General features: G+C 34.0%; 2 protein-coding genes across 2 annotated transcripts; both read right to left on the bottom strand.

Moving 5' to 3' along the window:
* Window positions 1-76: 76 nt before the first annotated feature.
* Window positions 77-1,517, bottom strand: LOC107763516 (F-box/kelch-repeat protein At3g23880-like). The gene is made up of 2 exons (XM_075239337.1): window positions 258-1,517; window positions 77-136 (listed from the first exon to the last, which is right to left on the bottom strand). The coding sequence occupies exons 1-2, from the start codon at window positions 1,515-1,517 to the stop codon at window positions 77-79; spliced, it is 1,320 nt and encodes a 439-aa protein (XP_075095438.1).
* A 10,392-nt stretch (window positions 1,518-11,909) lies between these two features.
* Window positions 11,910-15,614, bottom strand: LOC107763515 (pentatricopeptide repeat-containing protein At4g01990, mitochondrial-like). Its single transcript, XM_016582001.2, has 2 exons — window positions 15,266-15,614; window positions 11,910-13,940 (listed from the first exon to the last, which is right to left on the bottom strand). Exons 1-2 carry the CDS (start codon window positions 15,608-15,610, stop codon window positions 12,789-12,791), a joined length of 1,497 nt encoding a protein of 498 aa, XP_016437487.1. The 5' UTR covers window positions 15,611-15,614; the 3' UTR covers window positions 11,910-12,788.
* Between the last annotated feature and the right edge of the window lie 250 nt (window positions 15,615-15,864).

Below are 15,864 nucleotides of genomic sequence, written 5' to 3'. Positions count from 1 at the left end.
CATAAACCAAATGCCATTTCTGGCTACTAAACTATGGCTTGGCTAATAAACTTCTGATTTGCATTTAATCCTTTAGCTATTTTTCAACATCCATAGGTGTATCGCCTGGAGGATCATCTTTATCGACCATGTTGACCTGCAATCTTAACTCATAATAATTAGGAAATTATTGAAAAAAGAATCCAGATTATTCGGACCAGTGAAAAAATAATAATAATAGTAAGCGAAAATAAAAAGACAAGGCTAAAAAAGCTTACTTCTTCCATATGCATGTAGCCATCAAAATCAACACCACCACCATTTGCAGGAAAAGCCCCTTCTTGTCCCATTGGTTTGTCATTAAGATCAACCAAAACTAGGCTATCAGTGAAGTTGACAAAATTCAAATCATGCTCCTCATCTTGGATGTGCAAATCAATTAGCTTATTATTGTTGAAATCATAGCTATATATCCTTCCAAATCTATCTTGCATTATAATTTCTCCATTTCTTGTGAAAGCCATTGGCCTATGTATCATTATTCCTAGTGAAACAGTAGCATGACAACTCCAAGAATTCTTCACACCATATTCCTCCATCACCCAAAGGTGACAAGGTTGTCCCCCTATTCCAAACCAATAATCAAAAACTGGACAAAACGCAAAAAGTCCAAGTTTACCTTTAAACTCACCAATACATTCAGTTAGATCAACTCCCCCTTCACCTTGAAACTTTGGGCATTCAAATTCTTGAAATGTCTCTTCCCCTAAATGATATGACAAAATGACCATTTCATCCTCATAAGTGTTGCTTTTAACAGCCTTCCAATGCAAACATTCATTTACAACAACTCCTGAAAACATGTCATGTCTTTTGTAGGAAAAATTACAACTTAGTTTAAGTTCTTTCCAAACCTTGGTATTTAGTGAAAATACCTCAGCTTTAGATACAAAATCATATCCATGAGGAGGTGTCATTGGCTCTTCATCATCATCTTCTTCATCTAACCAATCATAACAATCATTTTCAACAAAGCCAATTCTAACAACTTTGAAATCATTGGTTTTTTCATGATAACCAAATCCAAGACTCACCTGTATAATCTGAAGATCTAGTTCATCACCATAAATATTTGAAGGGGGAAGGATCAAGTACTTGTTTATAATTGGATTAGTCAAATATATGATATGACCAAAACGGCTAATATCAGTGAGACAAATTAAACCATTGATTGAACTCACAACAATGCAATTCAACATGCCTGGTAAGTCAAAGGGGACTCTTAATTCAGATTCATAGTGAAAGTTTTTGGCATTTAGCAAAGTGAAGGTCTTTTCTGGCTTGCTTTGGACAGGCACATAGAGAATATAGTTTTTACCTGTTGCAACTGAGGTTTCAAAATGTTTTTTGATGAAATCTTGATTTTTTATCATGGCACACCAGGATTTGCATGCAACAAGGAATTTGATCAGTGCTTTAGCAGGGAGAAGTAAGAGAATTGAGATGATGATCTCAAAGGGTAAAGATGGTAGAGACATTTTTAACACACACACAAAGATTGAAAATTCACAAAAGAAAAAAATGGTTTTTGAAGAAGAGCTAAAAAGGATGTAATAAAAAAAAAATCTAAGAAACTGAGCTCATGTTTTTACTAGGGTTTTCTTGCAGAAATATTCAGGAAAAGAAATGTACTCTATGACATGATAGACTCTAAGATATTGTACTGTATATATAGGGAGGAGTGGAGCTGTCTTTAGATTCATGTAATATGGCTTGATTAAGAAAGTTAATACAGCAGATAAGAGTGGGATTATTACTAACAAATGAATAAATTTGAAATTTGAAATTTATGATGATCTGGTACTGAATTACACTACATTAATTGTTTGAGATAAAATCGTATTTAATGTTATTCTACGCTGATATCTGAGTTAAGTAGATACAGTACAAACTGCAAAGATGACTTGTCCTTTAATTGGTAGCATAAAGATCAAATATAAAAAGGATAGATTTCTCCTTTTCATAATTTTTCTAAAAAGGGAATCAACTTTGTTTTATGTTGTATTATTTACTAGAACCTTTTAATGAGATTTTCATGAGCAATATTGTTCTTATAGTTTCCAATGGATGATCAGCTAGCTAGCTAGTATAATCAATTTTGTACAACATACTTGTAAAGTCCTGTGATTATTGTTAATTAGATCCACATATCTTGTCTGTTTCCTAAGAAAGAAAATTTAATAATATGCTTCTGTCATATATATATTAAGCTCAAATTCAGTGATTAAGGATTTGAGTCGCTCAATGTCATGAATTGATTATCAAATTAAAAAGATTAGAAGGTACTTTTTGTTTTGATTCATCAATATGTCATGAAGGGCAAAACTAATTAATTCAACAATAATTGTCTGAAAGGCTTTGAATAGAAATTGTGTCAAAGTTTTTCTGATGAATTACGTTTCAATCCTATAGTAGTAAAGATGAACCTCAATATCCATATTTAAAATTAAAAAAAAAACAGAAACGAAAGTGCATCAACTTGCAACTACTTAGTAATGATTAGCTATTGTTTATCTAAAACCTGAATCAAAAAAACGAATTATTAGGAAAAAGGTGAACGAAACACCCAAAGGGAGAAAAAGAAAGAAGCAAATAGCGCAAACATATTAATCGCCTATTCTTCTATGGAATTCTCGTGTATAATAATTATACTCTAAAGATTAAGCATGATTACATGCCCTTAATAGATAATTCCCCTCCGCAAGCACTTAGTTAATCTAAAAAGCTAGCTTGTTCTCTGACTTAGCCCAAAGTCCCAAAAAAATGTGTTATCAGCGGCTTCGCACCATTAGAACTGTTGTAGTATCAAAATATGAGTATCCATCGCATCCACCTAATTAATTAAAATTATAATGCAATTTTTTTTATATTAGTGAATTTAACAGGCTATATAACAGATTATTTATCATATTTTTATGTAACTAAATTGTTAAGAATAATTGAATATTGTTCTAGTAAGTCAATTTAACCAGACAGTATTGTAAAGACTTTATATGGACCTTACCCCTCGAACTCTCCGAGAGAGGGGGAGAGAGTGAGTGAGTTCAGTGACCTAGCATATGATATATATGCTCCGACCCACAGGTTGATTTATTGGCACCAAAGTTGTTGACATTGTTTTGCTAAAACTAGCATGCATGTACAATCACCACTCACATCTATAATATTCTGATCCAGTTCGTTCATTCTTCATATTTTCAACTTCCATCGTCTTGTTTGTTGGTACGTTGAAACTTTAACAATATTATCTCATCCCATTTAATTTGTACCAATCTTTTTCGCGAAACTTATATAATTAGACGACGTTCATCTTATATATATGTATGTGATATATCCGTTTGTTTATAATTTTTGTTGCAGCAAATATTGTTCTTATATATATATCTGCTAGCATGAAACAAGTCCAAGTTGGCCCTGCTCCTACAACAGCTAGCTACTGCAATTTACGCATCAACATTAATTAATTTACTTAGAAATTCCTGCATTCAGTGTTGTTAACTTGCATGCAGAGAAATTTCTGCATTGAGCGGCTCACCGCTCACAGATTGCTCCTTCCTCAAAACTTATATTATATATATTCCGGAGTTTCTTTTTTTTTTTTTTTTTTTATTCAATCCATCCACCCAGGATTTCATCTCCCGTGGTGGTGGGGGGTTTGGCCTAGAACCCCACCTTGAATATTAATAACTCAAAGGAAAATTAGTACAACAAGGAGGGGGACATAAAACCTAACCTCCATAAAACCTAGTTAATCTAAACCAACTAGGAACAATGCTGGAGCATAACCAACATTAGACAAAAAAAAATTCAGCAAAGCCAACTTCCTATAGGAGTGTTGGCAGTGCCGAAACAAAAGGCATGACTACTTGGTGAATCAGAACATGCCTTGAAGAAAAGATGAAAGATGTTCAAGGAGGATCAAGGTACCACCCGGAGTGTTTGGCTGCCCTTATCCTGAAGGAAGGGAGTCCCAATTTGTCTATTTTAAGTGCTCCTTTAGCTTCCCTGGATAAGTTATTCTCCTAGAGATAGACTTCATTTCGGCATAGTGTTGTGGCATATTTTGCAAGTGAATCAGCCACCTTATTTCCTTCTCTGTAACAGTGATGGACTTGAATTTGTTTTTCCCTGATTTTGTGTTGGATTTGCTCTACTTCATTGTACAAGTGCCATGGAGGATTGAGCTTGCCATTGATCATATTGACAAGTAGTTGTGAGTCAAGTTGAAGGTACAAGATATCTATGTGATGTGCATAGCACCAATTAATTCCAAGCAAGGCTGCATAGTTCTCACTATAATTGTTAGTTGAGAATTGGAGAGGTATAGCAAATGCCATAACCATCTCTCCATTTCTTCTCCTAACAACTCCTCGTGCACCAACTTTGCCCACCTAGCCATGTAGCTCCCGTCAGTGTGAAGAGTGAAAGAATTGCAGAGAGTATCATTCCACTTCACAAGTTTGCTAATAAGCTTAGGCTCATGGTAATTTTACATATCATGTCCCAGTTTCACTTGGATTCCATTCTACTGAACCTTTTGCCCAGAGATACCTTTACTTGGAAGGTAGCCTGGTGCCAAATTCTTATTAGTGATGTAGCCTGTTGGCCATATTTTTTGGAGCATCTAGCTTTCCACAACTCCCAGCATACAATGATAGGGGTAATTTGTAAAAGCATCCTATGAACCTCGTTGTTAGGCTTGAGCTTCCACTATTTATTAAGAGTATTATGGATACTCACTAGTGTGATATCAATACCCAAAGGACTAGCAATTCTTCTCCATGTATTAGAAGCTATGTCACTCTGAATAAAAATATGGTTAGCAGTCTCCACCTTGGCTTCTCTACAGCAAACACATCCAGTAGCTATGTTGAGTCCAAATCTATGTAAATGTTCCTCAATGAGAAGTTTCTTTTTTAGGATCCTCCACATCAAGAATGAGACTTTGAATGGTACTTCATTACTCCATAGTTTAGCAAGTTATGGGTTCTTGTTCCTTTTTTGTCTGAATGCTTTGAAGGCAGAGGAGCATGAGAAGTGGCCATTAGGATTCAAGCACCAAATAGCTGTATCTTCCTTGTTTCTAATGTCCACCTTTAAAACCTCTTCAGTGATGTGATCCGGGAGAGTTCTCCTGAGTGCATTTGAATTCCAGTTGTTGTCAAAAATGAAATCTTTGACTTTTGTGTTCCCAGATTTTCTAGGTTGGATATTGTGTTGGACTAGGGTCCTGATCTAAGCCAGTTATCCCACAAGAAAAGAACATATCCCTTTCCTAGTTTTCACATGATATTGGAATCAATCATCTTCCAGGTGTCTAGTAAATTCCTCCAAATATTGGAATCTTTAGAGTTTTTCTGTTTTGATAGTAAGTTGGACCTAGGACAATATTTTGTTAGGAGAAATTTTGTCCATAGGTTCTTTTCAGTTCTGAGTCTCCACCATCTCTTAGCAGAGAATGAAGAGCATATGTCTTGCAATTTCTTGAATCCAACCCCACCTTCCTCATATGGGTAGCACATCTTATCCCATGAACTCCGATGATATTTGTTCTTCCTTTCTTTCATACCCCAGAAGAAGTTAGAAAAATAAGATTCTATTTGATTGAGGATAGTTTTTGGAGGAACCATGGCAGTTAGTAAGTGTAGAGTCTGAGATTATAGAATGTGTTTGATAATAATAGCTCTTCCTCCTATAGATATTAATTCGCCCGGCCAAGCATTTGCTTTATTCAGGACTTTAGTCGCCATATTCACAAAATATGCAATTTTCTTCCTTCTTGTGTATATTGGACAACCCAAATATTAGGGAGTTTGATATTTATATAATTTGCTTGATATATGCACCTTCTAATTAATAAATTCTTCATGAAAAGAGAAAAACAAAAACCCTTTTAATTAGGATAAATTTAATATTTGAAAATAACGTGCACAAAATGGCAATATATCTTTCATCCGTGTATAGGGTTTGTGCTTGCTTTAGTTAGTTCTGGAGGTTTCATTTGTAGCAACTAAAATGCATTGTCATGAGATTGTGAGGTTTTTGTTGATTAATGTTTTGTTAATTAGTAATTAGAACATTATAGGTTTTGTGGATTGAACTTGTGGGGAAATTAAACCATTCAGCAATATGAGGTTTCTGTTTTCCTGGCTTTCATTCCTTTTATTTGATTCATAAGAAAACCACCGTGGAAAAAAAAAATACGACCTGTTATTGGTAGAGTATGTAAAAGTTGTTGGGTTTTATTATTAAATCAAAAGAGGTGTGAATGGAAATTGGTGGGAAAAGAAATTGAGGGAAATGTAATTTTGAATTAGTTTCTTTTACAAAGGAACTTTATCCCTCATTGGATAGGAAGAACAAAAATCTTGTGCTTATATATGGAAACGCGTCTTTTAGCTCTTAAAGAGCTAAGAAGAGAGCAAGTCTCGTGCCGTCGTCGTCGCTCGATCGACTTCAGATTTGGATGATTTGTTCAACTGATATGATTGATTGATAAATTTTTGGACCAAATTTATTTTTCTTTTCCGTCATTTAATATTGTCTTTTCTAATATTTTTTGCACAAAAATTTTAATTCGGAAATTCGCGGCATCATTTTCCAATGGTCAAATTCGCGAGCAAATATTCCATTTAACTAGGGCTGTTCAAAATCGAACTGAAACTGTTAACCGAACTGATGGCTTATTGGCTTATTGGTATCGGATTATCGGGGTAATGGATGGTGAACGGATTGAGATTTTATAATAAACGGCTTAACGATTTGGGGGCGGATTACTCAATTTTCTTATTGGGTAAACTATTAACTTGTTAAGAATTTTTATATTTACACTTTTATCCCTATGTATATAAAATACTATTGAAAGTAATTTGTTGAATTGTCCGTTGGTTTTATCTGTAATAGCTGGATTGTCTGGTTTTATGTTATTTTTTGCATGCATCTAACAAATTAAAGTATGATTTTTTCTGGATTTTTGATTTTATAATCTGGATTTCTTGTGAAGAACGAATGTTAATTAAAGTTTGATTGATTCATACGTGTATGAGTAGTCTTGATTCTTGAATATGAACTAGATTGGAACTTGGAAGAAGACTCTTCAATTCAAAAATATTGTTAGATTTTAGATGGTATTAAAATTTTGATATTGATTTGAAACCGTTTGGTATTGATCGAATGATTCTTCAAAAAATTTCTATTTGATTTAGCCGATAACCGTTAATCCGATACCAATCCGCCCGTTGTCTTATTGGATGGCTAGCGGATTACTACATTTATAATCCGATAACCCTTATCAAACGAACAGGCACCTTTGCACTTGTTGTGACTCAACTTTGTTGGCTATAAAATAGAAAGGCTTAATTAGTCTTATTTTTCACCACCGAATCTAAAAAACTCTCCCCTCTCTCTTTTGCGTTCTGCATTGATTTTTAAAGCAAAACGTAAGCATTTTGTGTGATTTGCTCCGCCATTTGAGTTCATCGAAATTCTGTGATTTGAAGTGTCGCAATCATAGAATAATTATTCTATTTTATTCTGGGGGAATTAATCCGAAACCTTGGGCAACTGTGAGGGGATTAAATTTTTTAAGGACACAAAAAAATTATGGGCTCGAAATTTTCCTATTTTGTTTTCTTAAACTTGTCTTCTGATTTTTGTGGTTTTGAATACGGAATACTAACAAAAGTAACTTTCGACGAGAGAATGCTGAATCTACACGTACTAAGCTTAGTAACAGCTCTAAAGGGGAATTTAATTAACTAACAACAGTTCTAAAGATCAGTTTAAAGTTAAAATGGAACTGTAAAAGCCATTAGAACATAACTTGCTGGACAAAACAAATCCTCACAGAATAGTTGAAATATTCCATTTTTTTCAGGAGAGCATCAGGTAGCAAGACAAATAATATATAATACATATCCAGAAAGAAAAGAACACACGTATAAAAATTTAAATAGAAGCAATAATTAACAATTCTGCAAATCCAAGAATGGGAAGAGAAGATAAACGAAGAAGCATATAGAGAAGAATACCTTAGAAATTTGAAATTTCAATAGTCGCATAAATGTATGCACTACAAAAATTTCTCTCTCTTTTTTTTTTTTTTTGGGGGGGGGGGGGGGGGATTCCAGAACCAGAACTGATTAACTGCATGCATATGGTGAATTAAAATCTACATATGATTTAGATTTATTTTGATTTGGCATAAATTAGGTTTTTGAATCTACACGTGCTAAGCTAAAGGAAAAATTTAACTGACAACACTTCGAAAGATCATTTTTATTATATTAAATTGAAACTGTAAAACCAGTAAATTGTAGAAGCAACAAAAAGTCAGTAGAATATAATTTATTGGACAAAATAAATCCTGGCTTAGACGGATAGCAGAATATCTTTGAAATTTCATTTTTTTTCAGGAGAACATCGTGTAGCAAAGGACAAAGAATAATACAAAGTATAAAAATTGACTAGATCTGTAATAGATCCAAATCCAAATGTGAATTAAAATATTCCAAGCCAATGAAACAATGCATCCAACCCACGAATGATTCATTTTTGTGTGTGTCATTTAACAATGTCAATTATCATTACCTACTAAAATATCAGCAATGATTAAGTGGAAGAAGCATGCATCACCCTCTCCAATTTTGGAAATAAACCTTTACCACAATAGCATATAAGTTGTCGGCGGTTTGGTCCGATGAGGACTACCTACCCTCATTGTTGGGTTAATTCTTCTTTTTTTTTACCGCCATCTGATATCCGAATTCTAGTACTTACTGTCCGATTAATTTAGATTAGCGTTGGATAAACACACTGACGCGGTAAAGCGTACCTACATATATGGCCTTGCATTAAGTATTTTAAGCTTGAAATTGAAAGTAAAGTAGAAATGTTGTCCACAAAACAGAAAGACAATTATATCAAGATTTTATATAGAGAACAGATTAGCTATTGGACTCCTAATCTCACTAGCATTACTCAAATTATCATTATCTAATATGAGACTTTAACAGCAAAAAAGATTCTTTTAATTGTATTTGATTATAACGCAATTCCACAACAAACTGAAAAGCATTAGGCTACCCAATATCTCCAAGAATAATATGTAAACGAATGAAAATATCCATTGATTGATCAACCATCCCAAGTTGTACTAGGAGTATTAGTTTTAAATAGGGGTGTACATAGGTATATATATATATATATATATATATATATATATATATATTGTATACATAATTAGTATATATCTTGTATATTTGACTAGCCAAAAAAATATAATTATTTTTGGCTGATCGGCCAAATATATAACTTGCCCGTGAAAATATCCATTGATTGATCAAGCATTCCAAGTTGTACTAGGAGTATTAGTTTTAAATGCAACAGAAATAAACCCCTAGTCATTTTGTAGTCATCAGTAACCAACAAATGCCCAAGATCTCAATCACCCTGATAAGTTGTCCATTTGTCCGAGTCCTTTTTTTATAAATATAAAAGATATAATAAGCTGTCTAGTGTTTTAATAAGGAATATGTAAATATGCCAGATTAATTACCAGTGACATTGAACCAAATTAACTACCCAAACCTTGTTAAACCTTAATGTTGAAAACCCAATAAAGCGTGGATTCCTTCTGGAAGCTTAATCAACAAACCAAAAGTGCAATGTCAATTAAATGATGCATTCAAGAGAAGGTTGTTGGAGAAAGACAACCAAATACTTGATTGAAGAAGATACAAAAGAATAGAGACGCTTCAATAAATATGGTGGCCTAAAGAAAAATTTAATTTGAGGCCTTAACCTTTTTGCTAGAAAATAAAAAAGAACTTCATATATATATATATATATGTCCCAAGAGAGATTAAATGGATTAGATATTTTAGAATTTCAAAAACAAAATATTAGAAGAAAACAATTATAAAAATTATTAATAACTTTGCACATAAAAAAGTTATTAATAATTTTTATAATTGTTTTCTTCTAATATTTTGTTTTTGAAATTCTAAAATATCTAATCCATTTAATCTCTCTTGGGACATACTTTCTAATTTAGGACTTTTAATTTATTGTTCGTTAAAATTTATCAAGGGCTCTTTTTGGGATTATATTAAAGTTTCAATCTTTTTTTTGAATTATGAATAATTGAATTCGTTCTTAATTTATGGTCTAGAGACTGATTCCCAAAAAGACTATTCCTTTTCTCAATTTATGCTCAACGGTTCAATTTTTTTTCAACTATGAAAAATTGTACTTTCTAATTTAAAACACTAAATATTATTTTTAAAACAAAATAACATATAGAGTTATTAGAATAATTTGGGGGCCCAAAAAAATAAGGGGCCTAAAGCAGCTGCTTTAGCAGCTTTACCCTTGGGCCTGCATTACAAAAGAATTTAACTTACACACTGAATTTTAACCTGTTTTAGTAGTTTGCTACCTAATTTCCAAGTTACTAATTATACTCGTTATGGACAAGTACCTATAGTCAAAGATGAATGGCTTCTATGTTTCAAATTAATAAATTTGTCCCTTAAGATTCTTAGTATTGAACTCATTATACTTTTAACATTATGGATTCAAATTTAATATTTTAAATTTTAGTAGATTTCATATATAAATCTATGTTCCACAAAAAAATACTTGGTTCGGATGAACCTCATACATGTATGTTACATATATCCCCTGCTTGTAGTTATCTTTTAAATGACTTGATAGTGTTAGAAACTCTTAGTAATCTCTTTGTAGATGTAACCATTAAGTCCACAAAGAATTTAAGTCCCCTTTGATGAAGTATCTAGCAAGTCATCTGATTACAGAAAGAGTCCAATATTTGCGTGCACGAGCTAGCCATCAACAGACGGACATCCTTTTACCGCAGTAGGGATGGCAGTGGGGCGGGGCGGGGCGGGTTTGGCAAAACCCACAAAAGTTTCAACCCGTCCCGCCCCGCATAGTCATTTTTTTCTGTTTTCAAACCGCCCTGACCCGCCCCACTTATGTTTTTTTTCTTTTCTAAAATAAACTAGTTTGACATTTTATACTATTAGAAGTTTAGATTGATAGTTCAGTAGAAATGAACACTAGAGTGGGTAGTCTCGTGACTGAAAAATGATTAGTGTATAATTTGGTATAGTAACCATATTTAAGATTTCACAGATTCTGATAATAAACTAACTGACGTTTTTTTTTTTCATTAATTCCTAGTTTTCAATTTTAAACTCAACACTAAGTTAATTTTTCTAGTTAAAATCAAAGACGAAATAAAATCTAATTTATTCTTAATTAACTTAAATTGGGATTATTTTATTTTTATATAGTAATTCTCTGCAACAAATTTTTTCATTTTTCAATTTATCTCCCATCAGAAAATCGTGAAGGATGTAGCAAATTCATTAGTATTCACAAATTTGAAACAGAATGGATTAGAGCTATTCCACGGGTTTCAATCTTTGAAATAACAATGTAAAGTTTTCGTGACCAAAGTTTTGTTCTGATTTGGTTAAAACTGTGGGAACAACAATTTGGAAGATATAAACTATCCTTTTTAAAGCCAACCCGCATTGAACCCACATTAAACCCGCTACCCGCCCCGCTTAATTTTTTTAAAAACTGTTTTAACTGGCCCCGCACCCGCATCAAACAAAACCCGACACCCGCCACGCCCCATTGCCATCCCTAAAAGAGCCACAGCAACCCAGATTGTTGCAAGACTCAAATGCAAAACCCAGGGAAAATTTAGAGGACATAAGCAGATCTTGTTGCCAAGATGCAACGTCCAACAAAGTCAGTGATAATCCAGAATTTCCAAATGATGCAGAATTCAACGGTAAGCATGTAGCTAGTAGACACAAACTCAGGATTGATGTGAATGCGATACAAAATTCAGAGTCTATAAGAAAGAAGCATTCTTATAAGCTATAACAGGAAGAACAATCATTAACAAATAGGCTAAAAGAAATGGCTGAACGTTTATTGGAGCTTCCGAGATGCCACTTCTAGACTTAGACATGCGCAAAGCGCGATATTACTTTCGCTGATATCATTAGGCACCGCAATCTCGTTTCTGCTTTCCCACAGTGAAAATTCTGTGCTTTTGCATTCTGTTAAGCATGCGAGTAACGATCTTTCTCGGGGTAGGAATCAATATCTAGACTATACTTCTCATAATGATAAACAAATTCAAGATCCACGTAGTATTTCTCGTAAGAAAACAAGGATAAGAAACATGAATGAGCTCCATTCACTTCTCATCTTGCTGAAGTAAGGCCATGATTTGAAAAAATCAATCCCCTGTTCCACATAATTCAAGAACAATTAATAGATGATCCAGAATTTCACGCCTAACTGTGACAAGTTATTTATACACTCCTTTTCCAGATAATACAAAGTTGAAGACTAAAAAAAAAATAACTTTGAGCTATCAAATCTATAGAGGATACAGAAAACTGGAATAGATAAGATGGAATACAACTAATTTTTCAATGAGCTGCTCTGTGATCTCATCTCACTTAAATGGTAACTGTTTTTTGCACTGAAAATGGGCAGGAATATCAGTGAGCTGACATAACTCTCTTGGTTAATCAACATCATTCTTCAATGCATATAATGATAAGCGTAAAGAGCATGAAAAATAGCTATATGGATCGATGCAAATGTAGAGCGAGATTGTGAGATTCCATACAACTTGGTACTGGGTTGAGAAACTTCGAGCTTAGCCTCTCATGCCTTCCTCTCAACCATTAAGGTGTTCATAATTCCACTTCAGAGGCTGCATAGTTTTTGCTTAGAAGAGAGTCATATACAGTGGAATCGAGACGATTAATCTTCTTCATAATCTCGCAGAATTGCTTAACTCTGACAGGGTCACTATTATCCTCGAAGTATGCTAGAAACATCTTGATGGTTTCATCCACAGGGAACCAACAACGTTTCTCAGGATTTGCCTTGCTGGCACCCATCTCCAAATACTTCAGAGCCAAATCTATCTGAGTATTTTTTATAAAGTAATTTGTGAATGCACCAAAAGTTCTTAAGTTGGGTTCAACACCTTGTTTCAACACATTCTCATAAACCGAATTTGCTTCTTCAATCATATTTCTCTTGAGATAGGACTCTATCATCACATTAGAAATTCTGATTTCATGTCTACAGCCTGAGTCCCATTCTCTAAAACACTTCTCAAGGTTTTCCAAATCCCCTACTTTGGATAACGCTACAAGCACAATGAGATAGCTCACCTTACTGGGAGTTGGAACAACCGACTTCAATGATTCCCATGCACGATTGACTCCTGACGAATTAGATGTTTTCTGATACAACGTGATTAGGGTGTGGAATGCCTCACGGTCATTTATATCTTCTAATTTCTCCATCTTTTGAAGAATACCATTCGCCTTATCAAGGTCGCCGGTATTGATATACATGCCAGCTAGGTTTCCATACGTGAACCAGTCCAACTTTACCTGATTGTTTTCCATATTTTCAAGAACATCCTCAACTGATACTATATCCTTTACCGAAACATAGCTGGTCATCAACTGATTATAGGTATACAAATCAGCTGCAATATTTCTCTGCTCCATTTCTTGAACCAGTGGAGGGACTTTTTCAGGCTGGCCATTGCTTAAATAAAGAGATATGACATTGTTATAATTTAAGGTAGATGCAAAATTGAGCTCTTTCATCTTCTCAAAAAGCTTCAAACCCTTATCCAGCATTTTCTTCCTGCAATAACACCAGAGAAGTGCTCCATAGGTTTTACTAGTTTTTTCAGATTCTTGCAGGCTGTCAAAATACTTTTCGGCTGAATCTGTGCCTTCTGTCTTGGCCAGAAGGTCTATCCGTATTGCACGATCGGCATCGCTGATCGTAATTTTGCTGATTTCCATCCATTTAGACAGCTGCATTTAGAAGTTTAATGATATAACAACTTGTCCAAGATGGAAGTAGCAGCTTATGTAATTTAAGGGGAAAGAAAAGGAGATAAACCCAGATAAGACCATTTATGAAACAAGAATAATTTGAATTGCAGCGATATAGCAACTTGTCAAACAAGAATAATTTGAATTGCAGCAGTCAATGTAATATATATAGCAGACAAAGTCTCAGAAATAGGACTAACACTGACCAAACAAATCTTCTGCTGTTATTATCGTATAACTGTTTGCCCAATGTAAGCACAGGCATTCACAATTAACTGGTCAAGATCGAGACACCAATTGAAAAAAGGATAATACAAATATAGCTCTTATAAGAACGATCATTGTAATATATCAATTGTATTCATATTTTTGGAAGGCAATAAGCCAATAAGCATATTTATTCGAGATTTCACTAATTGCAAATGTAATAAATGTTTGATAAAAGCAGTAAAAGGGTCATGTGTTTCCACTCTGAATCTCAAACAAATAACAACAACAGCAGCAACAACATACCCAGTAATATTACGCATTGTGGGGTCTGGAGAAGGTAGTGTATACGCAGACCTTACCCCTACCTTGTGAGAATAGAGAGGTTATTTCCAATAGACCCTCGGCTCAGGAAAGCACAAATCTCAAACAAATAAAAGCAGTGAAAATAAGAAAAGCATCCAAATTATAAGTGTTAAATGTTCAAGTAAAACCCGACCAATTTTTTTTTCAATTAAGTCTTAAACATGTTGGGATCGACTATATGAATCCTCACTAACTAAGTTGCTCCATTTATGCACGTACTCTCAATTGTGAGTGGTTAGAAGAAAATTAAAAGGATTTAGTTGACTTTTCTCGCTTATGGGGGAAGTCATTTTTATTTACAACTTTCCCAGCTCTTTTGTCTTACTTCATATCACTTGCTCCAAACAACACTTGGGACATTATTACCAATCTTTAATACACAAAAGTTTCAGCAAAACACTATCCAATTTGCTGACATTATTATCAATATTTAATAATAAATATTTTTTTAAAAAACATTTTTCACCACCACCAAATACTAGCATTTCCATGGGAAAATGTGAACTTTATCATGAGATGCAGAGTCCAATCAGCTACCATGCAAAAGTGAACTAATAATATAATCGATAATACTACTCCTTCTGTCCCAATTTATGTGGCAGTATTTAAATGTGCACACACATTTGAAACTTGTCATCTAAAACAAGTTATATAAGCATTTCTGTAGTGTGCTCGCTTGAATAATAACCAAAAAAAAAACATAGATAAATGAGTAGAAGAAAAATAGATACCTGAAGGGCAAGATCAAACCTATTGCTTCTACGGAGATGGCTGAGGCAGTCAATAATCTCTACCTTTCTTAACGGTTTCCCTTCGTTATGCAATTTATTTAGAGCATCTTTGAAGTTGGTTTTAAGCGGGTCTGCTCTGTTCATAAGGTCCGACAATCTCCGGCGACCGGCGTTTCTTCGGTTGTTTTGAGTGATGGCCGACGTTGATACCGTCGCCGTCTCCGCTACCACCTCCATTTCTGTAGAGAACGATCGGCGACATGTCGTCGTTGATCGAAGAAGCCTCAAACAGGTAGCTCTGCTCACCATTTTTCTGGTACTCTTAAGTTGCAGTGAGTGAAGCATAGAGGGTTTAACTAGGGTTTTACCAGAAAGAAATTTTCAGTTTCACAGGTACGACGTCGTTTTGTGAACAAATTTCCTAACTTTTAACCTAGCTAATACAAAAATCAACCAAAATGACATAATAGTAGTACAGTTAAGTTACGTAAAAGTAACCAATAATTAAGTTTTGTTATAAATATATTATATTATGGATATTCATTTAGTATTTCGTTGTAAATAAGCTTCCTGAAGAAGCTTATCTATACGAGACTTTG

The sequence above is a fragment of the Nicotiana tabacum genome, chromosome 19 (genome assembly GCF_000715075.1).
Source record: "Nicotiana tabacum cultivar K326 chromosome 19, ASM71507v2, whole genome shotgun sequence".
NCBI classification, from domain to species: domain Eukaryota; kingdom Viridiplantae; phylum Streptophyta; class Magnoliopsida; order Solanales; family Solanaceae; genus Nicotiana; species Nicotiana tabacum.
The sequence above is the reverse complement of the archived record's forward strand: the minus strand, read 5'-3'. Positions and strand labels throughout refer to the sequence as shown.

Bases quoted from the DNA above. Each gene is read 5' to 3' on its own strand.
- LOC107763515 (XM_016582001.2), bottom strand. From the start codon at position 15,610: ATGCTTCACTCACTGCAACTTAAGAGTACCAGAAAAATGGTGAGCAGA. The intron at 13,941-15,265 runs GTATCTATTTTT...TTCTAAATGCAG, and splicing joins GGTTTGATCTTGCCCTTCAG to CTGTCTAAATGGATGGAAAT.
- LOC107763516 (XM_075239337.1), bottom strand. From the start codon at position 1,517: ATGTCTCTACCATCTTTACCCTTTGAGATCATCATCTCAATTCTCTTA. The intron at 137-257 runs GTAAGCTTTTTT...TTAAGATTGCAG, and splicing joins GCTACATGCATATGGAAGAA to GTCAACATGGTCGATAAAGA.